Source organism: Pelmatolapia mariae, linkage group LG18 (assembly GCF_036321145.2).
Source record: "Pelmatolapia mariae isolate MD_Pm_ZW linkage group LG18, Pm_UMD_F_2, whole genome shotgun sequence".
Classification (NCBI taxonomy): Eukaryota; Metazoa; Chordata; class Actinopteri; order Cichliformes; family Cichlidae; genus Pelmatolapia; species Pelmatolapia mariae.
The window spans coordinates 1787914-1811145 of record NC_086243.1 but is presented as its reverse complement, the minus strand read 5'-3'; the positions used below and the strand labels follow the sequence as shown (position 1 = coordinate 1811145).

At 40.8% G+C, this 23232-nt stretch overlaps 2 protein-coding genes across 3 annotated transcripts; both read left to right on the top strand.

The window, feature by feature from the left end:
* The first annotated feature begins 1418 nt into the window (after positions 1–1418).
* Positions 1419–13428, top strand: exoc3 (exocyst complex component 3). 2 transcript variants are annotated; one of them, XM_063461761.1, is made up of 16 exons: positions 1419–1556; positions 2629–2830; positions 3083–3302; positions 3428–3600; positions 3863–4075; positions 4488–4666; positions 5011–5127; positions 5289–5406; positions 5691–5816; positions 6572–6672; positions 7543–7653; positions 8725–8866; positions 9640–9762; positions 9907–10068; positions 10482–10603; positions 12408–13428. In XM_063461761.1, the coding sequence occupies exons 2-16, from the start codon at positions 2687–2689 to the stop codon at positions 12610–12612; spliced, it is 2256 nt and encodes a 751-aa protein (XP_063317831.1). In that variant the 5' UTR covers positions 1419–1556; positions 2629–2686; the 3' UTR covers positions 12613–13428. The 2 variants fall into 2 exon arrangements, with proteins under 2 accessions (XP_063317831.1, XP_063317830.1); XM_063461760.1 differs by having other exon boundaries at positions 2632–2830; positions 12408–13427.
* A 178-nt stretch (positions 13429–13606) lies between these two features.
* On the top strand, positions 13607–21460 carry dnajb6a (DnaJ heat shock protein family (Hsp40) member B6a). The gene is made up of 8 exons (XM_063461762.1): positions 13607–13772; positions 16278–16384; positions 16842–16951; positions 17120–17185; positions 18163–18273; positions 18416–18559; positions 18681–18885; positions 20636–21460. Exons 2-8 carry the CDS (start codon positions 16320–16322, stop codon positions 20739–20741), a joined length of 807 nt encoding a protein of 268 aa, XP_063317832.1. The 5' UTR covers positions 13607–13772; positions 16278–16319; the 3' UTR covers positions 20742–21460.
* The last annotated feature ends 1772 nt before the right edge of the window (positions 21461–23232 follow it).

The following is a 23232-nucleotide window of genomic DNA, read 5'->3' as shown; positions in this document are numbered from 1 at the left end:
ACTGAAGGAGCTGCTCAGTGCTGTCAGAGTCTCCTGCATGGGGTGGGAGATGTTGTCCAGCAGGGATGACAGCTTAGCCACCATTCTCCTGTCACTTACCACCTCCACTGGGTCCAGAGGGCATCCTAGAACAGAGCTGGCCCTTCGGATCAGCCTGTTCAGTCTCTTCCTGTCCCCAGCAGAGATGCTGCCACCCCAGCAGACCACACCATAAAAGATGGCTGAGGCCACCACAGAGTCATAGAAGGTCTTCAGTAGTGGGCCCTCCACTCCAAACGACCTGAGTCTCCGCAGCAGGTACAGCCTGCTCTGCCCTTTCCTGTAGAGGGCGTCTGAATTATGAGTCCAGTCCAGTTTGTTGTTCAGATGAACACCAAGGTACCTGTAGCTGTCCACAGCCTCAATGTCCATACCTTGGATGTTCAGTGGTTGCAGTGGAGAATGCTTGTGCCTGCGGAAGTCTACCACCAGCTCCTTGGTTTTACTGGCATTGATCTGGAGGTAGTTCAGCTGGCACCAGTCCACAAAGTCCTGAGTCAGTCCTCTGTACTCCTTGTCGTCCCCATCAGTGATGAGGCCGACTATTGCAGAGTCATCAGAGAACTTCTGCAGGATGCACTGGGTGGAGTTGTGGGAGAAGTCTGCAGTGTAGATGGTGAAGAGGAACGGAGCCAGAACCAGTCTTTGGATTGTCAGCTCTCAACAGTTCTGCACTTTTGTTTTCAGGTGAAAAATTCTGCATTATTCAGCTCATTCAACATTTTTAACTGAACATTCAGCAGTTATTTCATTTCAGCTCAAAACATTCAGCTATCAGCATTCACACTGCAGTTTCTTCAGAAAATGTATTTTCTACTTTTTTCATTGATTTGTTGTGGTGTGTTTAGTTGCCTTGTACAGCACGTCAAAGTTGTATTTTTAAATCGTGCTCTATTTGGATTGGATTACACATTAAAAAAAAAAGTGCAACCAAAAACTGTTTTTGTTGAGCTTTAGTAAAATAAAAATAAAATACAACACAAACACAAAATGAAGGAGAGATGACAAAAACAATGGGAGAAAGAAAGGACAGGACGGAGGAGAAAAAAAACAATCATCACATCTCAGATTTCGGCACACTGGGCTAAACTATTCGTTTTAGGGAAACATTGCAATGAAAAATGTGAGTATTGATGAGACAATAGAGAATGTTATATTACACTGTATGAGGAAGAAGCAAGAAAACTGATTGAAAGCCTAAATGGATTTAATCTTAAACTACATTTAATTGATTTACTTAGAAATAAATCAGGAAGCAAAAGTTATCAGGCCATATTTAATTATCTTAGACAAACGCATTTGTATGACATTTCGATCCACTCAATACCAGTTGGTGGCGGTAATTCACCAATTCGTTGTTTGTCAACAGCCAAGAAGAAGAAGCAGCAGGCGTCTCCTGCGCTGCTAGGAGCAGGAAGTTGAACAACGACAACAAAGGCTGTGTTAGTTGAAATAATAATATATTTAATACTGGTAGATATGGTTTTTGTCTTCCCTCTGGTTTTGACTTAAGTGAGGTAAGTTTCCGGGTCTGAAGAACTAGCTTGTTGTGTTGTCGCTGACACTGGGACGTTTTCGCCTGTTGTTAGCTTAGCATCCATTTACTACTTTGGATCATCTGTTTTCATTTCAACGTTAGAGTTGAATTGTATACTTGATCCAGTCACGACTGTGTTCGGATGCGGTGTTATAGCTGTCAGTGCAAAGACAGCACTAGCTTTTATTGTGTTGCATTAACGTTACGCGGCGGCATTAGGACCACAGAAGCCATTTAACAGTGTCTGCCAATGAAGGACTGTCGAGAAGACAAAGGCTGTCCCAGAGTCATTTGTAAATGGCTTTCTGTCCCTGCGACAGAGCTGCCCAGGGTTTGGTCCGCTTCTTGCTCTGTGACAGCTCCAGCGCCCCTTCGTCCGAATGGGATAACCGGAAGAAAATAATGGACGTGACATTCACGTGCATGTGATGTGTCAGGATTAGACATTACCTTCAATAACTGCACAGCATTATTGGTTTTATAAACAGGACCTTTGAAAGCTGTATGTGTCTTCACAAGTGGAATACCATCTTAGACCCGCAGCATACAGTCCCCAAAACCAGTGGCTAACTACCTTCCTTTTATTGCAAATTCTTGAAAAAGTAGTTGCTAAACAGCTAACTGATCATCTGCAGAGGAATGGTCAAGTTTCAGAGCTCATCACAGCACAGAAACAGAATTAGAGAAGGATACAAATGATCTTGTTATGGCCTACAGCGTTCAAAATTTTATTACAGTGATAAGAGCATTTTGTAGATCAAATTGAATTAAGTTGAATTGAATTACTGGCACAAGATGGTGCTAAACATGTTCAAAAAACTTACTTCTTAAATCCAGACAGTGTGAAAATTTATGCCAGTTTTTAGAGTTGGGCTTTATGGTGTAAATTAGCCTTTATACACGTAGTGTTTAATGTCCACATTAATCAAGGTATCTAAACCAGTCATGAGTGTTAAAGTTTGTAAAACAAAGTATTGCATTAATATATGGTTAAATGTGTTTTAGAAAAGCACTACATAAAGATCAGCCCTTTCGATATTTTTCTCTTTAAGCAGGTCCTTGTGCGGAAACCTTTGGACACACCTGACACCTTATTTGCTGAGCAGGACTATGGAGGAAACAAGCAGGGAGGCAGTTGCCACTGCAGTGCAGCGTGTGGCAGGGATGCTGCAGAGGTCAGATCAGCTGGATAAAGTGGAGCAATACAGAAGAAGAGAGGCCCGTAAAAAGGCGTCAGTGGAAGCGCGGCTCAAGGTGATGTGTTTCCTCTGTGTGTACTGTTATTGTTATCTTAGCAATGTCTAGTATTTAATTCAATAACAGCTAAGATAAAGGTATGCTTTTTTTTAATATCAAATGTATTAATTAGTAATCTACACAGTAAATGGATACACGTTAAACAAGAAAGCAAAGCATTTGTATATAGCACAAGGTTATTAAGTCACAGTAATTCAACAATGATACTGAACATGAATCTGTTTCCTGATGGTCCTTGATGTTCTTCAGGCAGCCATTCAGTCCCAGTTGGATGGTGTTCGGACTGGACTGACCCAGCTGCACAGTGCTCTGCTAGATGTCAAAGATATCCAGAGCTCATTGGCTGATGTCAGTAAAGACTGGAGGCAGAGCATTAACACCATTGAAAACCTAAAAGATGTCAAGGATGCTGTAGTTCAGCACAGCCAGCTGGCTGCTGCTGTGGAAAACCTAAAAAATATCTTCTCTGGTAAGTTTAGCTGAACCTAAAAACTTCAATCTAAAAGATGCCAACAATATTCTGTTACTATAGAAACCTTATCTGCTCTTGGTTTTTACTGGCATGGGTGTCTTTTTCCTTTGCTTTGTGTCTAGTGCCAGAGATAGTGGGAGAGACACAGCAGCTGATAGAACAGGCAGAGCTGCTGCAGGCCCACAGGAAGCTGATGGAGCTGGAGTGTTCACGTGATGACCTCATGTATGAGCAGTACCGTATGGACAGCAAGAACACCAGTGACATGCATCTCATTTCCATCTACTTTGAAGATGTAAGCGAACATAGCAAAGTCGACGTAGAGAGTTGGACCAGTGGCAGCCTTTTTACTCATAATAATGAGTAAAAAATAGTTTGACCTGGCTTCATGAAGTGACACCAATTCCTTAAACTTGTGTTCATTCTTTCTTTTTTCTTTTTTAACCTTTATTTAACCAGACAAAAAAAATCCTGTGATTAAGAATATAGCCTGGTTCAACACAAGTAGTTGTACAGAAGCCTCTCAAAAAGCTTTTGCTCTCTCTGTTCTCTTCCAGGTTCAGGGACTGTCAGACGAGCTGGCTAAACAATTATGGATGGTACTGCAGCGGTCCATGGTAACAGTTCGTCGTGACCCCACCATGCTGGTGTCAGTAGTTCGTATCATTGAGCGGGAGGAGAAGATTGATCGGCGTATGGTTGACCGAAAAAAGCAGACTGGGTTCATCCCGCCTGGGCGGCCCAAAAAGTGGAAGGACAAGATGTTTGAGGTCAGAACAGAATAATACTTTGTAAATACTGAGAGAAAAAACAACAGAAACAATTTCAAAGGGTCCGAAAACTCTCCACATCTTTTTAAGTACCTGCCAACTCTTCCTTCTTCTTCTTAAATTGTATCAGTCATTGTGTTTGTGTGTACTTATCCAAAACTTGTTTACATTTAATTTGCCTGTAAACTTACCTTTGCTTTTATTTTCATTTTCTTCATAAAATATTTCAGTCTTTGTATTTCTGACCATATGGTTAGTATTCTGTCAGCTGTAGGACTGGTGTATGTCTGCAGTGATCTCCATCCACTTATGGAGACCCCTTTGACTCATTTAAACCTGTGTTTGCAGTCATGGTTGACACAGCCACAAAGCCAGTGAGCATTTATGAAGCCTTTGGTGGATTCTGTTGCAGGTGTTGGAGGGTACAGTCAGCACCCGCATTGAGGGCACACAAGCAGTCACAAGAGAGGCTGATAAAATGTGGCTGGTTCGTCTTCTAGAAATAACCAGGAAATATGTTCTGGATGATCTGATTGTTGTCAAAAATCTCATGGTGCAGTGTTTCCCTCCACACTACAACACATTCAACAGGTCAGAGATGTCACATTTATGCTAAATGTTTATAAATGTCTTTCAGTCCCAACAATCATCAGGTTATTTGTACATAACTAAAAAATTGAAGATCTGCAGATCTATCAAACTGTTTCCATAAAACAGTGAGGTAAAGGGGCTTTGTACATTTAGCAGTCCCCCGCCAGGGACTACATGTGAAAATGAGTCTGGCTAAATCTGGTATATTTAAGTGCTCATGTTCATTCATATGCATTGTCCTTTTTAAATAAACATGAGTCAACAATATATTCTACATATATGCTTTTGTGTATCGTATTCAGAGACGTGCTCACCCACATGTGCACCATGTATGCGTGTTTCAGGTTTTTCCGTCTTTACCACAATGCTGTGTCCACGCGTGTCAAAGAACTGGCCTCTGAGGACTTGGAGGCGAATGAGATTGTGTCTCTTCTGACGTGGGTCCTCAACACATATAAGAGGTACACACACAAAACACACTTTGCGAGTCTTTGCTTGGAAGCACGTATTTAAACTGACCTAACCCTGGGGCATCTTACTACTGTTGAGCAAAACTCATGAGGAACTGCAGGTGTGACAGATGTACTGTTATAGAACGAGTGTGTGTGTGTGTTTGTCCCAGCGTGGAGATGATGGGCCATCCGGAGCTCTGTTCAGAGTGTGACATCCACCAGCTGGAGCCTTTGCTGCCTCGAGAGGTGGTGGACGACCTGCTCAGCAAATATGTGAAGACCTTTACAGTAAGTTACTACCAGGAACTCTCTGGATTGTCTCATTCAAGTTATTGTGCCTGTAATATTTATTTATACAGTATATTGTGCAGTTTAAATTCTCATGTAATTAAAAACTGTGAGTGCTGCACTACAGTAGACCGGGTCCTTGAACATCCAACTGCAAAAAAACAGCTCCTCATGTCCTCATATCTGTAACTTGTAATGTCAGCATCTCATTAAAAAATGACAATATGTCACAAGGAACAGAAATCAAGTCAATTCCTTTATCTGTTTGACGTTCATGTCTTTAGTCTAATATAACAGGCTGGCTACGCAAGGCCCTGGAAACGGATAAGAAAGACTGGCAAAAGGAAACAGAGCCTGAGGCTGATCAAGACGGATACTATCAGACCACACTGCCGGCCATCGTCTTTCAGGTAACACACAGCTCCCCTGTGAGGAGTGCTTTAAGATTTTCAGTATGCCTGGACTGTGGGTTCGCTCGAGTTAAGTGGCCGTGGACTTGGTGTGTTGATAACACACGCCTCGTGTGAATGTTCTCAGCCAGATGTTTTTTGAACCAAGCGTCAGCACTCGTATTACAGACCACACCTGTTTTTTCAATAGCATTACTAGTTACCTCTTTAAAATGTAATAAGCCATGTAACTATTTAAATTAGTTTAACTACTTGAAACACACTACACTTGATTATTTGTAAAAATGTTTCAACAGTAGCAGAGGATCCTTTACAGGCTCCACACGTTCTGTTAAGTTTGTGTCTTTTGATATTGCACCATTTTTATTCCTGTAAACATTTTTCTCTGCTTATTCCCTGGCATGCTCACCTGCCTTAGCCTGGTTCACTGCTGCAGTAATGCACTTTGATTGGCAGAGAAGAGTCAGAGCACAGAAAGGAGATACAATTTTATACAACTGTAATTAAACTTGGTTATGTTTAGCTAGTTACTCTCCAACACTGCTCATTGTTAAAAGTAGTTTATTTTCACTGCACTTGATCAGGTGGACAGTCATGAAAACCTTTATCAGGCACAGTATTAGTATGAAGTACAAGCTGTACCTCACTGACTGCAGTTTAAAGGATTTGCTGTGACATTCAGTGTACTGTGTGATGTGTGCTACATTGTACTTGCTTCTTGAAAGTACTCATCTGATTCTGTCTCGACTCCTCAGATGTTTGAGCAGAACCTACAAGTTGCTGCACAGATTGATGGAGATTTTAAAGAAAAGGTTCTGAAGCTTTGCCTGAAACAAATGAACACTTTCCTTATCAGGTATTTTTGTCATACTTTTGTATTGTAACAGTTCAAGAAAAATATGAGTGTGATTTTGAATTGTATGAAAGTGTCATTTAAACCACAGCTTTATGATAAGCACCTCCTAGAGTAGAGAGTTTCAGGCCTTGATTTTCATGCTCAGGCATATGCAAACCCTAGCGCTGTGCAAACAAACTTGTATTTTCCTGTAGCTATTTCCTTCACGAGGACTTAATAGTTCCACTGAGGTGTACACTAAGGGACAATTCACTGCATATAGTTACACTGACAAATACCTTTATTTCCATTCTGGTGCTGTAGGTAAAATCATTCACCAGCAACTTTAATGAATGGAGGCTGCACAGTACTATATACTAATGGCCTTATAGTACTCTGTTTATTCCATCTGCTCTCTTGTTGCGCACCCTCACACCACAGTTTCACACAGCATAACCATTGTTTAAAATTTGTGCGAGAATTATTAGTCTGCATTTTCTAGTGTTGACTTATTGTGAGACTGACTCAGTTCCTTGAAAAACTGTGGACCAGTTAAAACCAGCGTGATGAGACTTTGTCATTAATCATTGAATAGAAGCTTGAAGTATGTTAAACATTTGAGAGAATCCGGATCATTGTGATGAATAAAACTGTTGTGATGTGAATCCAGTTCTAATTGTTTCTGTTCTCACCTCATTCGGAAGTGTGCTACAAGTGCACCTTGCAACCTTGGGCACAAAATGAACATCCTCAACGTGGTTCATAAAAGTCCCTGGGTCTCCAAATTAAAAGTAGCTAATAATGAATAGTAATTGCATCCATTTAGAGAACAAGTAAGAGAACAAACTACTGAAATATCTTTACCAGTAACTATGTGTGTTTTGTTTGCAGGTACAGGGAGGAGGCGGTGAGCTACAAAGAAGAGCACCTGAGAGACAGGCAGCTGCCTCAGTGTTATGTACAGTATATGATAGCCATCATTAACAACTGCCAGACATTCAAGTGAGTTATAATTTCATTCATGAACTAGTGTTAACATATTATCCAAATGAGAGGTGGATTACTCTGTAATTTATTGTCATCAGCTCGCTGGGTTGGCATGAACACCTAAGATTGTGACACCATAGGTGCATCTACTAATGATCTCAGACAAGTTCAAATCACACTGACTGGCAGTGTGCTGGCAAAGATTGTTGAAGATTTCTGTCTGTTTACCTGTGCGTGATACAGTAAGAGCTCAGTGACACTGAGCTCAAGCTCAGACATTCAGCTGTGGAAAGCTGTGATGTGCTGAGATCTTAATGAAGGCAAATCACTTTCATCATATGAAGCTGCTCCTGTTTGTTACACACACATTCTGGTGCACAAGAGACAGCAGTGGCTAACAGAAGGGACAAAGTGCGTGTCAAGTTTTCAAAATAAAAGCCCTCGGTTTCCTAATAGAAGGCAAATGTGCTTAGACATTTTTGGATTTTCAAAATATAAGCCCTTAGTGTTATACAGGAAGTTATTTTATTGACCACAAGTATGTGGGATGATTTTCAAAATAAAAGTAATGGGACAGTGATTATAAGAATTTCACAGGATTGTCCCTTTTTCATAATAAAAGCCTCTGCTTATTGGTTGATGCTGTGAAATGTTCAGTATAAGCCACTGTCAGCAATATGTGCTACTCAGTCCTTTGTAGAATCCTCCGTCACTCTTTATGAACTACAGTCAGCTGGAAGATGTTGCATCATGTGTTTTTTATTGTTGCACAAGTTTTACCCAAATTCATGCTTTACTGGTATTAAATTTAAAAGTAGTAATTAAATTTTAAAAATTGTTGATGTTTCTGCATTTTAGCAATGACTATACTGTTTAAACAACTATAAGGTTGTTTTGTGAGAAAAGCATGCAAAAATATGCCAATATTAATATAAGCCACTAGGGTGTGATATGTTCTGTAAACACAGGCTGGTGAAACGGTGGTTAAAGTGGCTCACCGCTGGTGCTGTGTCTGTCAGTGAAACTGATTTATGGGTCAGTCGTGTTATGAAGATTTATTTGTAAACAGTTCCATCTGTCACTCAGAGAGTCCATCAACAGTCTGAAGAGGAAGTACTCTCACTCATCAGAGCCCACCGACAGTGATGCTGCTATAGAGAGGACCCTCAATGAGGTGGCAAAGGAGGGTTGTCAGTTCCTGTTAGATGAAGTTTTCCTTGATCTTGAGGTAAAAAAAAAAACAAAAAAAAAAACAAAGTATATTTTTAATAATACTATAGTTACAACAAACAACATATAAACATGTAGTATTTCTAGTTTCATTTTCTATAAAAAAACAAACTCCAGTCTGATATTGTAATCAGATTTTTATTAAAGGATACCAGTCATGTTCATTAAATGCGCAGAGCCTGGAAGTAGTGTTTTACTGTTTGGGTGGTCCAGAAAACACGTCTGTCACGTTCAGTCCACGGCTTTCAGAGGAAGTACTTTCTCTAGTCTTGCAGCAAAGCATTTAGCTACTATTTTGGTGTCCACTTCAAAGGAATATAGGTTTTTATAACCAAATTTAAATTCATTATATATTTCCTGTTGATCAATAAGAGACAAATGAATCTGCTGTATATTAGGTGCTGTTGCTTCGTGGGTCTTTGAGCGAGTAAATGACCAGCCTGCTCTCCTTGCTCACACATTGTAATAATAATAACACAAAACCTTTGCAGATTTATCAGCTTAAAGTGAGTCAAACTCTTATTTAAGACAAATTCTCTTATTATAAGATTTCGAGGGTACAGTTGAGTGATGGTCAACACAGCTGCACCAGCTGTTTCACAGGAACTTGTGAAACCTCTTAAACTCTGCAATAAAATAACAAAAAATACAAATGACGATTTATTTTAGCATTACAAATGAATGATAAGAATTTTCTTTCATATGTTTATATACTGATTACAAATTATTCGATGCATTCAAACTCTTTGTTTCTCTCGTTGCATTTTCCAGAGTCACTTGAACGAACTGCTGACCAGGAAGTGGCTGACAGGCTCTCATGCTGTGGATACCATCTGTGTGACGGTGGAGGACTATTTCAATGACTTCAACAAGATTAAGAAACCTTTCAATCAGGTAGAAGTTTTGCAAAAAGTCATAGAGTCCAGTGAAATTGAATAACAATGTTTTCAGCATGTAGATCTGAGCTGTTTCCGTAGCTTCCACAGCTGTAGTGCAACTCTACTCTGAGGCCTAACCTGCTCGATGTGCTGTGTGCAGGAGATGACGAGTGAGGCCCTGCGCAGGGTGGTAGTCGAGTACATTAAAGCAGTGATGCAAAAGAGGATCACTTTTAAAAACCCTGACGAGAGAAAGGAGGGAGCTGAAAGGATGATGAAGGAAGCTGATCAGTTCAAGTTCCTCTTTAGAAAATTGGCTGCGGTAAGTTCACATGTATACAGTGGTCTTTGCTGTGGAAATATGTGGACAGTTACGTGTGTGGTTCTTCTCTCATTTTGATAATTACTGCTTATAGCTCATGAAAATCAAAAATCCAGGATCTTGAATGACTACAATGTTTTAGATTAATCAAAAAATGAACTACAATAATGTATGACTTCCTAAAATATATTTAAAATGTATATTAATTTGCCATAATACCTCATTCATTTTTATATTGACCTAAATGAGCTCAGACTTGACTCTTTAAAGTTTTGTTTTTGTGTGGATTTTGTACCCTAACTCTAATTAATGTACTGTGAAGAGTTTAACAGCCCAGCAGATGATACACACGCTCCTCACACAGCAGCGCTATGAAAATATTCTTGGTTCTCTTTTGTTTTTTAACCATGTAGGGTGAGGACACAGACTGGCTTTGTGGTGCCATCACTGCTATTGCAGAAGTGTTCAAGCTGACTGACCCCACATTGTTGTTCCTGGAGGTCTCCACACTGGTGTCTAAATATCCTGATATCAGGTACACAGTCACATGCTAACGCTGACAAGCATTCCAGCTGTTGTCAGCATCATTCCCAGATTTTCAGCATGGTACTTTAGACATGTACAAGAATTGAAATGATGGGATCATTTTTATATGGCACATTTACACTAAACACTGACATTTTTTCTCTCAAATTGCTGCTTTCATGGTCATTTGAGGAAATAGCATGAGCTTTAATTGTAGTAGTTACCCTGAAAAAACGCCCTGCACAAATAGTGTCACCAGTCAGATCTGAGTTTGAATAAAAGACATTAGGTTGCTTTTCCTTAAAATAAGGTTTTTACCCACCACAATACATTTCTACTATAGCTGCACAGTGTCACATGACATTCATGGCCAATGAGTTGCTGACAATAATTAACAGTTTAAAAAAAAAAAAAAAAAAAAAAGCTGTGACTTCTGCTAGTAAAAGGAAACAGGATTTCTTTCAGTTTGCACAGAGAGTACTTCCTGCTCTCAGAAACTGATATAGATGTAACGCTGTCTGTAAAGCTGGATTTATCTGTAAGTATAGAACGTGTCATCAAATTCATTCCTAAAAATCAAAGTACTTATTGTTAGGTGTAGCTGCTGTGTTCAGTGTAGGAGTAATGTAACGTACTCACATTCATATAGTTTTGTTTTGTTTTGTTTTTACTCTTAACCAACACTTTATTCTATACATCTACCTTACATCCATGCATGCCTTTAGACTGTGGGAGGATGTACTCAGAGGAAACCACACGCTCACAGGGAGAACTTAAAAACCTGACATAGAAAGGCCCCAGCCAGGGTTCAAGACACTTTTGCTGCGAAATGACAGTGCAGCCATTCGACCACCACGAGTGATGACCCAAACGCGGGATGCAGGAAACAGACTTAAAAGAAAGTCTCCATGGCAGTTATAGGAAACCACAATGGAGATCCAGAACTGGTGCTAGGAAGCAGGGGAAATAAATCAAGCCGGGGCAGCTTCTAACAAATTTATAGTGGAATAAATATTCAAGTGTTTGCCTCTCGTGTGCAGGTATAGTTTTTTAATTTGATACATTTTAGTTATCAGTTTTATTGTTCTCAATGCTGTGTGTTTACTGATTTGGAGCTTTAAGTGGACATTAAGCACTAAATGTATAAAGCTAATTTATTGAGCCCTGCTCTCCAAAACTGACAGAGCTGTAACAGTGTCTGTGTAGCTGGATTTAAGAAGTGCTTACATTTTTGAGAGTGTTTGGCGCCATCTTCTGTCAGTACAGAAGGTTACATCACCAGGTTATAAACTTTAAGCATTTATTTCTTAAATCGAGCTTCACAGACAGAATCACATCTGTGTCAGCCTTTGAGAGCAGAGCTCCATGATGTAAGTTAGCCTTTGTACATGTAGTGCTCCATGTCCACTTTGAAATGCTTTTGGTTAAAGTGCTCTTTGGGAGGAATACATACAAAATTAAAACATCAAAGAACTGATTAATATTCCACTCTGACTCCAGGTGGGAATTTGCTCCTGGTGTCGCAGCGTTAGAAAAGAGTGTTTTTCATGCAATCTGTGTAAACATCTTGATGAGGGCGTGCACGCTGAATTGTGTTGGTGTTCTTTCTGTTAAGCATGACCCTGCCATGAGAAAAAAGCATTTCAAACTTAGTTTAAAAAGAGAGTGCCTTGGGGTTCACTAATGTTGAAGTGTGCCTGATCACTGAGTGAGGCGTGACAATGCTACCAAGGCCATCAACTGCTACACCAGCGTGTCTATAATGAGTTTGCCTGTACGTGGCTGAGGTTGTTTGTCCCTCTGGCTCTCTGTAGGGAGGAGCATATCCAGGCGCTGCTTGCTGTGCGGGGTGATGCCAGCAGGGAGATGCGGCAGATGATCATCGGAACGCTCAGCGAGAATAAAGTGTCACATTCTGGTGTCACACAGTCCATTTTTAAAGAGATCGGTGTGCCCACCATTGCCATGACGACCATGACTACAATGACCTCCATGGCGACCTCAAAGCTGCTAAAATAAAGCCTATTTCCATGTCCAGTTCCTTCGGTCACACTAGCATAACAAAAGATACTTTATTTTTCACTGGTTCTTGCAGCCTGCTCTGTTTTCTGTATTCACTCATTTTGTTCTTTTTTTCCTGATCACATGCCTGCTTAAACAAAATAATACAATTTGCATTGTATAAATGGACTGCATCATGGCTTTAGAGGTGCAAAGCATCACAAGACTTTGTCCTCTCCTTTTACTGAACTTCCTTGTTTTACTTTGTTTCTTGTCAGTCATGTTTCTTTACCTTAGCTGTCCCCTGACTTGTGTACAGCATTCAGTTAACTTACAGTTTCATTTTTAATAGTCGATACTTCACATTACATGTATGGACTGAGCATGAAAAGAAATGGAACAAAAGCAGGATACCTAAAGAGAAAAATAACTCAAGAGACCGTGGTATTGAAGTGGTTTTTTTATATATTTCATAGAAAGTTCACACGAAAAACAACTGGTTCAAAAAGTTCTCGTAATCACCAGAAGCTTACTAAACCAACCAGACGAAGGTTCCAGAGAATCAGTTGATGCTCTCCTGTTCAGAGATCAGTTCCCTGCTAGTTAATTCATTCAGTGTCGTATTTTGGCCGGACCCCATCCTAGATGGGACAAGAGGTGGGGTTCACCATGGACAGGTCACCAATCTGTTGCTGAGAGACAACTGTGCACACCTACAGCCAATGAACCTGACATGCATGTATTTGTGTTCGTGAAGTTTCTGTATCCAGTTTCTGTACAGTGCTGGTGTATAATAATGGCAAATTTTAGACACGGAACATGCTGTAAATACTGACAGTGGGTAAAAATATACGACAAACGAATTCCCATACGTCTGTATGGAAATGTTTAATGATTGTCCAAGTCGTGATCCTGGAAACTTCAGCGAGTGGTCAGCAGCCATGCAGCCTGTGTCCGGTGGGCGGCGGTATAGAGACGCTAAGCTTGTTGTTAAGCATCGTAGCTAAAGAAGACGCGAGGCGGGGAAGAAGAAAGAAACAGGACGTTGTGTTAAATCTGTGAATGTGCAGATTGCTGAAGATGAATAAACCTCTTTAGTTTCTGTCACGTTCCAATTATCAGACCGTGTGTCTGTTCGACAAACCGACTGAGAGTACAGACAGCTGATCCTCCGCTGGGTAAGACTGATAGCATTCATGATATGGCGACTTTTGTTTACTGCCGGCCAGAGCTAGCTTACTTTAGGTTCGCCAAGCAGCTACTGGTACGAGTAGTATTTCAGTGAGATGTCTTTCTGTTGAATATACTTATGTTTAGTCTTCTCGCTGTTACCATTAGCGGCTCTTTCAGCCCTTGTTAGCCGGGTAGCAGCAGCTACTCGGGGTTCCGCTCAGAGAAGTGAAGCCCAGTGAGTTTTCGTCCGGTTCTGATGGTAACTGAAAGGCATTCTTCCATTTTACGTTTAAATCTTCACAGTCTGCCTGTTTTCAGACTGTCTTTATATGTAACTGGCAGATAAAAGTGCGAGACACAAGCTGTTGGTCTTCATGTTCAGGCCACACGTCTGTGCACAGGAGGGGCTCACAGGGCTGAACTACATCTCTGTTCAAAATACTGAAAGGTGGCGCTTGGAAGAATAAAATGAAATATTTCACAGTTATTTTTAATTTGAAGAGTGGCACTGCTTTCAAAAAGTTCTGTTTTTTTGTTGTAATACCTGCACTGATTTTTCTGAATCACGGCATATGCCCTCCATGCTTTAATAACGCTCATATAAAAAGACTAATACTAAGGTTGAAACTAGTAAAAATTAAAGTAACTAAATCGAAACATTTACAACCAATAAAACTGAAGCGAGCAAGCCCACTCTCGAAATTAAACTGGATTAAAAAGAAAAAGTCCAAATGAAAACTAACTATAAAGTACAACATTATGACTCTGATCCACAGAATCATAATTCAAAATGATCAGAAGACCTCATAACCTGCATACACTGAACCAGAGGTGAGCCCTTTTCCACCTTATGATATGATACATAGCATCTGATTCAGTGGTAGAGCAGCGAGTGTCCCACAGCATTCGTTCATGTTTGGTTTGTGATGTCCTCGCTGCCTCTCTAAAGGGAGAGTTCCACCTACTAGGCCGGTTTTAAACTGTTATTTTAACAAAATTCTCACCAGGTGGGACCTTAAAAAACGTTACTACAAAGGTTCTTGTTGATAATATCATTTTTATTTTTAATCCTCTTGTACCAGAGCAGGGACGGGGCTAAGGGCGCCAGTATGGCCTCTGCACTGCCCGTGGTTAAGGTGCAGGACGCTGCTGTAGTATTTTCCTGAACGATAGACCACTCAGATAATACCACCACATGAGTGCTGATATTGGAAGAGAAGAAGTCGAAAGTGGAAGCAAGGACTTTGCCAAGTTTTTTTGTTTTTTGCAAACTTTTTTCCACAAAGTCTCAAGTTTTAAACTGTTCCCCTTTAACTCCTGAGCTGGAATATCATTGAAATGGCAATAGAAACCAACACGATCGTATCTTCAACCCGGCTGCAGTGGCCATGGCGCAATGTGCCAGGTTACAAAAGTCAAGAGGTCGAAGCACCACAGATAGCACGGCACGCACCAGGCGATGTCACATCAAACTCTGTGTACAGTGAGCATAAAAACACCATAGCACACACTCCCACCCATTACCCCTGAGCCTGTCTGACTGGTTGTTGGGACCCCTCTGAGCTACCGTATTTAAAAATTCCTGGAAACGCCCCTGTGTCAGAGAAATGCATAAAAATCAGTTTTCAATTTCAGTTTAATTCTGTTTTATTTCTAAAACGCCAAATCACAACAACAGCTTCATATTGTGGGTAAAGACCCAACAGTCATACAAAGGACTTAGTTTCCATCCTAGAAACCACGAGTGAGCCTGCAGTCTGAGAGCAAAGTGCTCTATCAGGCTCATACAGTACTGTGAGGTTTTCGAGTTGAGATCTGCTCTGATTATTCAAGACCTTGCATGTGAGGATCATGATTTTAAATTCAGTACTGAATTTAACAGGAAGCCAGTATGAGAAGTATGCTCTCTCTTTCTAGTCCCGGTCAGTACTCTTGGTACAGCTTTTTGGATCAGCTGAAGACTTTTTAGATAATAACAAATTACAGTAATCCACCCTAGAAGTAAATAAGTCATGTGAGGCAGCATGGTGGTGCACTGTTGCCTCACAGCAAGAACATCCTGGGAACCAACACCACCATTTCTGTGTGGAGTTTCACAGAATTCCATTCAGCACCTAACTGTTTATATTTTTGAAACATGATTCATCTTTACTTTTATTAAAGCATTCAGTTTCTCTAGAAACTAATGCAACACTCGCTTCACTTTGGAAGTGCCTCTTTGCTGAATAAGGTAATGAAGGAGCCAGTGTAGTTTCTTATCTGTTGTTAAGAGAATTTGATCTAATCTTATTATAGCTGCCACGCAAACACATCTGAGGCACTTGGCTCAGTCTGGAACATTTCTTAACAAATTGATTGTTTTACTGCAATCCCACAAAAAGACTTCCTGAAATCCAAAGTCTTCCAGAGAGGCATGAATTCAATATTTCTCAGACTTTCTCACTGAGGACGCAGTGATTTCGATACTTAATGATCAAGCTAATAAGCAGTGGCTGTCTTCGCTGTTTCAGGTTCACCGGGCTTTCTGAAGTTTCTCCAGTCATCCACTCATCATGGTGGAGTACTACCAGGTTTTAGGAGTACGGAAGGATGCGTCTGCAGATGACATAAAGAAAGCGTGAGTTGAAGTTTTAAATGTGGTCCTAGCTGAGAACCTGCAGTTTTCTCAGGCTGTGTCTGTTTCTTGAGCTTTATTAACAAACTGCTGAAGGAGTTTAAGCTAACAGGGAAATGCAGACAGAGCTGCAGAGCTGCGTCACATCTGCACCACCTGGGAGCTGAATGAACTATCCTTTATCTGAATTGGGAGTGAGAAGAGTAATAGTTTCCCCTCTGACATGTACATGAATAACATAACACTTAACATAGCTCTTTGCAGCGTGCTTCAAGGCTTTAGCTGACACATACTGGCACATTTCACTTTGAAACCTGGTCAGAAAATTCAGATCCGAAGTGCTCATGTTTTGCTCTTTTACATCTGTACTTTTTCATTGAATGTCTTCAATGCTTTAATGGTAAAAGCCCATGCTTTCATTGTTTTCACTGCAACAGCACCTTTTACTTCTGGTGTGCAGGTACAGAAAGCTGGCCCTGAGGTGGCACCCAGATAAAAACCCAGAGAACAAAGAGGAGGCTGAGAAGAAGTTCAAGGAGTTGTCAGAGGCTTATGAAGTCCTGTCTGATGGTTTGTATCACATCTGTGTGTGACGGTGTTTTCATTGAGGTCGACTCAATGAAAACACACAATTCTGTCTCTTCGGTGATCCTTGTATTTCTGTATTTTGTTGTATTTATTACTGTTTTCCCACAGTTTTTTTTTCAGCTTTTGAAACTTGTCACTTTCCTGTTTTAGCAAACAAGAGGAGTATATATGATCGTTATGGCAAAGAGGGGCTGACAGGGAGCAATGGTGGAAGAGGTAAGCATCTCTTTTTAAATGCACCTGTAACTTTATTAACATCTTTGTTTGTTTGGTTTGAACACTGGCACGAGATCATATTTATAGCATTTTTACGATGTGTGTGAGGGCTTTATCGCGTTCACTTTAACATTTTCCATGGAGATTGGCAAATCGTGCACAAAGGGATGGGAACTGATAAGAATTTAGCACTTCCAATTCCATTATCAATGTCACTTATCAATTCCCTGATTCCCTTCCACAAAATAATTACATGCTGTGGGTCAAATGTTTGTGCGTGTTGGAGGTGCTTCCCCTCTTTGTTTGGTGGGCCCATTACTCAAAGTCATTATTGCACATATTACACACAACACTTTTCTTGAAAGTAATGCAGCACACTACTTAAGCTACTTGTTATGTTACTCTCATGTTGCTCTGTAAAATCATCTGAAACACACAGTCTCATAATTAGTAATACAAACCTGAGGCTACAGCCTCAGCACAAAGCACAGATGAAAACCACCCTAGTAACATGAACAGGTACAAACGGAGGCTGCAGCCTGACTGCTCATCAGTTTGTTACCTGTTGAAGTTCAGCAGCGGCTCACGTTATCACGGTGCTGGTCTGGGGTCAGCATTTACTCAGCTTTAATGTCACTCTGGGTTCTTGTTAGCTTAGCATTAGCATGCTGCCAAAGTTGTGTTAACAGTTTGATGCAGCTGTTCCTGTCCCGGAGCAGTCTCCACTTCACCATCGCGCTCTCATCCTTTTGTGTAATAAAAATAAAACGAATGTCCATATCCACGCTGGAGACTGCGTCACTGTTTCCCTCCACCGACACACGAACTGAAATCAGCTGATCGTAGCGAGAGTGTGAGAACTGATAAGCGGAATCGATAGGCAGGCAGATTTAACAATTCCAAGGAATTGGAATTATTTTCTGGCTCTGGTCGGATGTACACTTTTAACATCACTTTTGACTGACTTGATATTTCAGGGCCGCACTTCCACAATGGAGAGCATTTCCATGAACCTTTCACGTTCCGTAACCCAGAAGATGTTTTCAGGGAATTCTTTGGTGCCAGAGACCCATTTGCAGACTTTTTTGGTAAGACCTCCATTCAGCTGAACAAAGCTGGTACATCACTGTTTCTGTGACTGCGTTTAGCTTTGAACTGCATGTTTGAAGACTTTGGGCCTCCTGCTGTGGTTCTCAGTTATTCTTGCGCTCTGACTCTTTCTCTTCTCAGGTGCAGATCCATTTAGTGATGACCCGTTTTTTGGTAGTGGCCGGCGGCACCAAAGCCGGGCAAGTCGTAGCCGGACAGGTGGCTCTTTTTTGGGGGGCTTTGGTTTCCCAGCCTTCGGTGCCGGCTTCTCCCCTTTTGACCCAGGTAAGCAGTTAGCCAGTGTAAAGCACACGCTGCTGCAGAGTGGCTCCAAAACTGTTGGCAATGTTGATCTTTTGCTTAAATGAATTAAACAGATTTAAATTCATCAACTTTTTACTCTTAGCCTTTGGTTCTTTTGGCTCCATGAGCACCGTGGGTCATATCGGTCACATGGGTCACATGACAACAATGGGCAGTATGGGAGGTGGCGGCTTCACCTCTTTCTCATCAACCTCTTTTGGAGGAGGAGGCGGAGGAAGCATGGGCAACTTTCGCTCTGTGTCTACCTCCACCAAGACCATCAACGGCAGGAAGATCACTACTAAAAGGTACTGACCTACCAGATAGCATGTGACAAAATCTTCACTGTGACTCTCTCATATGCATATGGCAGTGATGTGCATCGTACCGTTTATGTACTCTCAGTTATCGTGCACAAATCTTTATTCCATCCCTGTGGTGTCATCAGTGAGCTCAACTTCCGTGTCGCCCAATTCTAAACCAAACAGTCGTGCTAACTTTAATGAAAGATGAACACAAATCATTGTGTCCTGGTGTAGCAACACAGTGAGTCGTTTCACTTGTCAGGGAAGGAGCTCTTTGAGCAGCTTTTCACAGATTAAAAATGAAGCGAGAGCAGCTGGCCGACACCGATTCTCAGAGGAATTCTGAGGAATTTTAGGAATGTCCTCAGCTGGATGTACTGTATAAAAACTGAATGCTTTTTAATCACAGCTGAGATCACAGTCAGATTAGGCTGAAGTTTTTCTGGTATCAGCTTTGCAGACGTTGGTTGAGGTTCTGCTTTAGCGGCGATCTTGTAGTCATAGTCTCATCACATGGCAGCCATCTTTGTAATGTCCATGTGCTCCTGGTCTGTGAACGGGAAGAAGCCCATAATCTTTACACTTAATGTAAACAAACCGTTCGCGTTCTGTAACCCAGAAGATTCCCAGTGTTTCCAGTGCATATAACCTGTTGTGTGCACATGTGGAAGTCCAACAACATAACTGGCTCTATGTTTTCCAGTTCTGGAACAAACAGAGTTCTGTTCTGGACCCCTTGAGTGGCACATTTGTCACTGATAGTTGTGAACTGCTGTGCAAATCGTATCAATCAGAAAAACGGTCTAAGCTTTCTGCCACAGGTTTTTCCCAACTACTATCATGCACCGTGTACGGATGTTTGCATCACAAAAGCCAGATGATCGGAGATAATACGAATAAATGCTTCATGCTTTCTGCCAGTTTAAGGTCGCCTTATTACTTACCATTATTTAACATTTTTTGTTTCTTACCTTTCCACAGAGTCACAGTTTAATCAGACTTGGCTTATTGCATTTTGAATCCCTAATGTTTATAAAATGATCTAAATGTGGTCTGGATAGATGATAGATACTGGATAGTGAATGTTTTTGGACAGTCATACTGTGAATTTAAAATCGAGACTTTGATCAGTCCTGTACATTTGTGTCTTTAACTCTTCACAGTGTTCCTGTGTACAGGTTAGACTTTCCATACAGGTGCTCACATTCACACAGTTTATTTTTTTTATTGGTTTAAATCAATTCCAACTTTTGCATGCAAACGACACATCAAATCAGTGCACAGCTCTTCTGTGAAGCAGAAGACAAATGGATGGTTTCATTTCAAACTGAACCAACATGGAACATTTGTCAAACGGTGACCTCGGAGTGGAAAAGATCCGTTGCTTGAATCAGTGTATAGAAGCAGCCAGAGGTGTTCTATAGCTTTGTGTTTCCTTTGTTGATGATTTTTCCAGTGTAATTTTCATCAAGAAGAAAAAGCCAAACACACTTTCGCCATTTAATTTGGAGGGAAGTTTCCAAAATATTCAGTGTGCAAAAAACAGCTCTTTTTTTGAAGTGTAGGCAGGAGTTAAGGAGAGTAGGAAGGAAGTAGGAGGAGAGGCTTAGTTTGACCCATGTTTACACCTGCCTAATCATCGTCAGCAGACTAAACACTGCACCAGCAGACGAGGGGTACGAGTGCTGCTCCCATTTACGTGGAAAAGGATTTTCACGATTAAGATGGTGCAAAATGCTCTCTGTTTCTGCAGAATTGTAGAGAACGGTCAGGAGAGAGTTGAGGTGGAAGAGGACGGCCGGCTACGCTCATTAACCATTAATGGCAAAGAGCAGCTGCTGCGACTGGAACACAAGTGAAGACACGCAAACATCCTCCACTGGAGAAGTGTTACCTCAGTACCGAGATCCCAATAAAACTTGAGCTCACAGTGGAATAAACAAAGCAACAAAACGATGTAATAATAGCTGTGTTTCATTAGTTGGTTACTTATGTTGTGCTGTTCCATTCATGTCCTTCCCCTGCTGACTCTCATTTGTTAACCAACACTTTGACTCCAAGGGTTTTCTATGCATTTAGTTGTTGTCTATGAATCGAAGCCGTCCTTTATTTTTGCTCAGGGTGGTGTTATTTTAACGTTTGGGACCACAGTATTGTTTTGATGTTCTGATATGACCTTCCCCATTTCAGTACTTTGAGCTTCGCGTCATTCACAACGAGGCGTGACTTTGCTCTTTCATCTGAATCGAAAAAAAATTTCTTTTCATTTTGAAAACGTGGGTAAAAAGTTTCTATCCCAGCACCCCACGTTTATTGCTTGTCTAACCGATTCTTAATATTTATTTATTTTTATTAAAAACACAATGCTGGTAGGATGTGTTTTGCAATTTTATATGTTCTAATACCTGTGTGTTTCTGTTTATTTAATGATGCATGTATACCTGTTGATGTCAAGTCTTAATGTCAAAGCTTTTGATGGAAGGCGTTCCATAAATGACAAATGAATATGGAAGGAATTTTGTGTACTTTGTAAACCAATAAATCTTGAGTTTCATCCTGTTTTCAGGATGTTGAAATATTCGCTGCCTCTGGCTTTAAGTTTTCAGGGATTTAGATGAACAGCTTCTGTTTCAGCTTTCAGTGTCCATTGTGGTTAAAAACTCGTTGGTCTCTTTATTTATTGAGTCTGTGTTGAAAAGAATAGTTTCTCAGGTGTATCAGTCAGCACTATTATAACGATTGTACCACCATGAAATATTTTAAAGTAGTTTAATTCCTTGCTTGCAGATTTAGTGATTTACTCGTAGTTACACAGGCCTGGATTACATCACATCTTTGGCCTGAGAACAGAGGAAAAATGAATCTTCCCATTGAACTTCTTTTGTGATTTCCTTCCTCTTTGGAGCTAAAACAGGCCACAAATTTAGTCTTGCCTGCAGGAAGACAAAACCTTAAAGGGGTATTAGTGACCACAGTGAAAACGTACGTCAAGTATTTTAGTATATTCCTACCACACAATTTCTCTTTGAGCTGACTCAGAGTTGACTATTTATTTTATATGTTAGAACAAAAATCAAAAACATTTTGGTTGTGCCAAATGACTCTAGTCCCCTAACAAAATAAGCATACCTGTCTGCTGACGTGATCTGTTTGCACCAGCACCTGCAGGGGAATATCATTTTCTTTTAACTGGCACATCAGCAGGGGTCCAGAACTGTCTTCTTTCATCGTAAGCATCCTGTGTGACACTGAAAAACATTCAATGCATTTGTCATGATGCATGCTCAATCATCCAGGTAAGTAAATCCCAAGAGGTTGATTTTGTCCATCTGGACGTCTTCAGTGGGAGAAACATTTTGTCACTCATCCAAGTGGCTTCTTCAGTCTCAGCTGACTGCAGGTTTCCAACCTTATAACAGTAAATTTACACAACTGGTCCAGCCCACTGAATCAACAATGGGCTGTGAGGTCAGTTCCTGGATCATTAACATGCAAATTGTCATGACCACTGATCAAAGACGATGAGTACCATTCACAGAGAGTTGGGGAATGGTTGCAATCACAGCATTGTAAGATGGTGACAAATGGACCCTCAGGTACATCTTCCTCGTTTCAGAGATGGTCTTTTCCTTTTCACGTAAATGGCCTCCTTGATTCCTCACTCAAACCAGCGTTCCTCCCTGTCCAGGACTTGCATATTAATGATCAAGGAACTGACCTCACAGCCCAGTGTTCATTCAACATGCCACATTCACTCAAGCACTTTCTTCTATGATTTTAAGTGCTTACTAACTAACATTCACAGACATTGATACTCTGATGGATGCATTGCAGAGCAACTTAGGGTTAGTATCTTCCCCAAGGATATTTGGCATGCAGACCAAGAGAGCCAGGGATCGAAACACCAACCTTCCAATCAGTAGATGACCTGCTCTGCCTCCTGAGCTACAGTTGTCACTGATGTCAGAGAAGAAATTATTCTCTGGATCTGTGCCTTTTTCCAAGCCCAGTACATTATGGTCTGTTTATTGAAATGATCCCATTTATCATATACAGAATTCCACTGAATTATATTGTTATTGTTGCCAGATGTGGATGACACGTTCTTTCAGACGGTGTCCTATGATGTGTTGTGGTCACGTCAGTTCAGTATTCATCATTCCAGTATATGATGGACAACATTGTCCAATTTCTCCATGCTGCTGATAGATCCATTGAGTTTAATGAATACTTTACAGTTTGTGGTTCAACTGTGTTGAATTTTTCCCTGTGCTTCCCTGTTTCCTGTCCCCAAATATTATTTTTATTTATTTGTAACAAAAATGTACAAAACTTTGTGTTTGTGGGTCT

Coding starts and splice junctions, on each gene's coding strand:
- exoc3 (XM_063461761.1), top strand. CDS start 2,687: ATGGAGGAAACAAGCAGGGAGGCAGTTGCCACTGCAGTGCAGCGTGTG. Junction 2,831..3,082: donor CAGTGGAAGCGCGGCTCAAG/GTGATGTGTTTC, acceptor GATGTTCTTCAG/GCAGCCATTCAGTCCCAGTT. Junction 7,654..8,724: donor AACAACTGCCAGACATTCAA/GTGAGTTATAAT, acceptor TCTGTCACTCAG/AGAGTCCATCAACAGTCTGA.
- dnajb6a (XM_063461762.1), top strand. CDS start 16,320: ATGGTGGAGTACTACCAGGTTTTAGGAGTACGGAAGGATGCGTCTGCA. Junction 18,274..18,415: donor CCCATTTGCAGACTTTTTTG/GTAAGACCTCCA, acceptor TTCTCTTCTCAG/GTGCAGATCCATTTAGTGAT. Junction 18,560..18,680: donor CTTCTCCCCTTTTGACCCAG/GTAAGCAGTTAG, acceptor TTTTACTCTTAG/CCTTTGGTTCTTTTGGCTCC.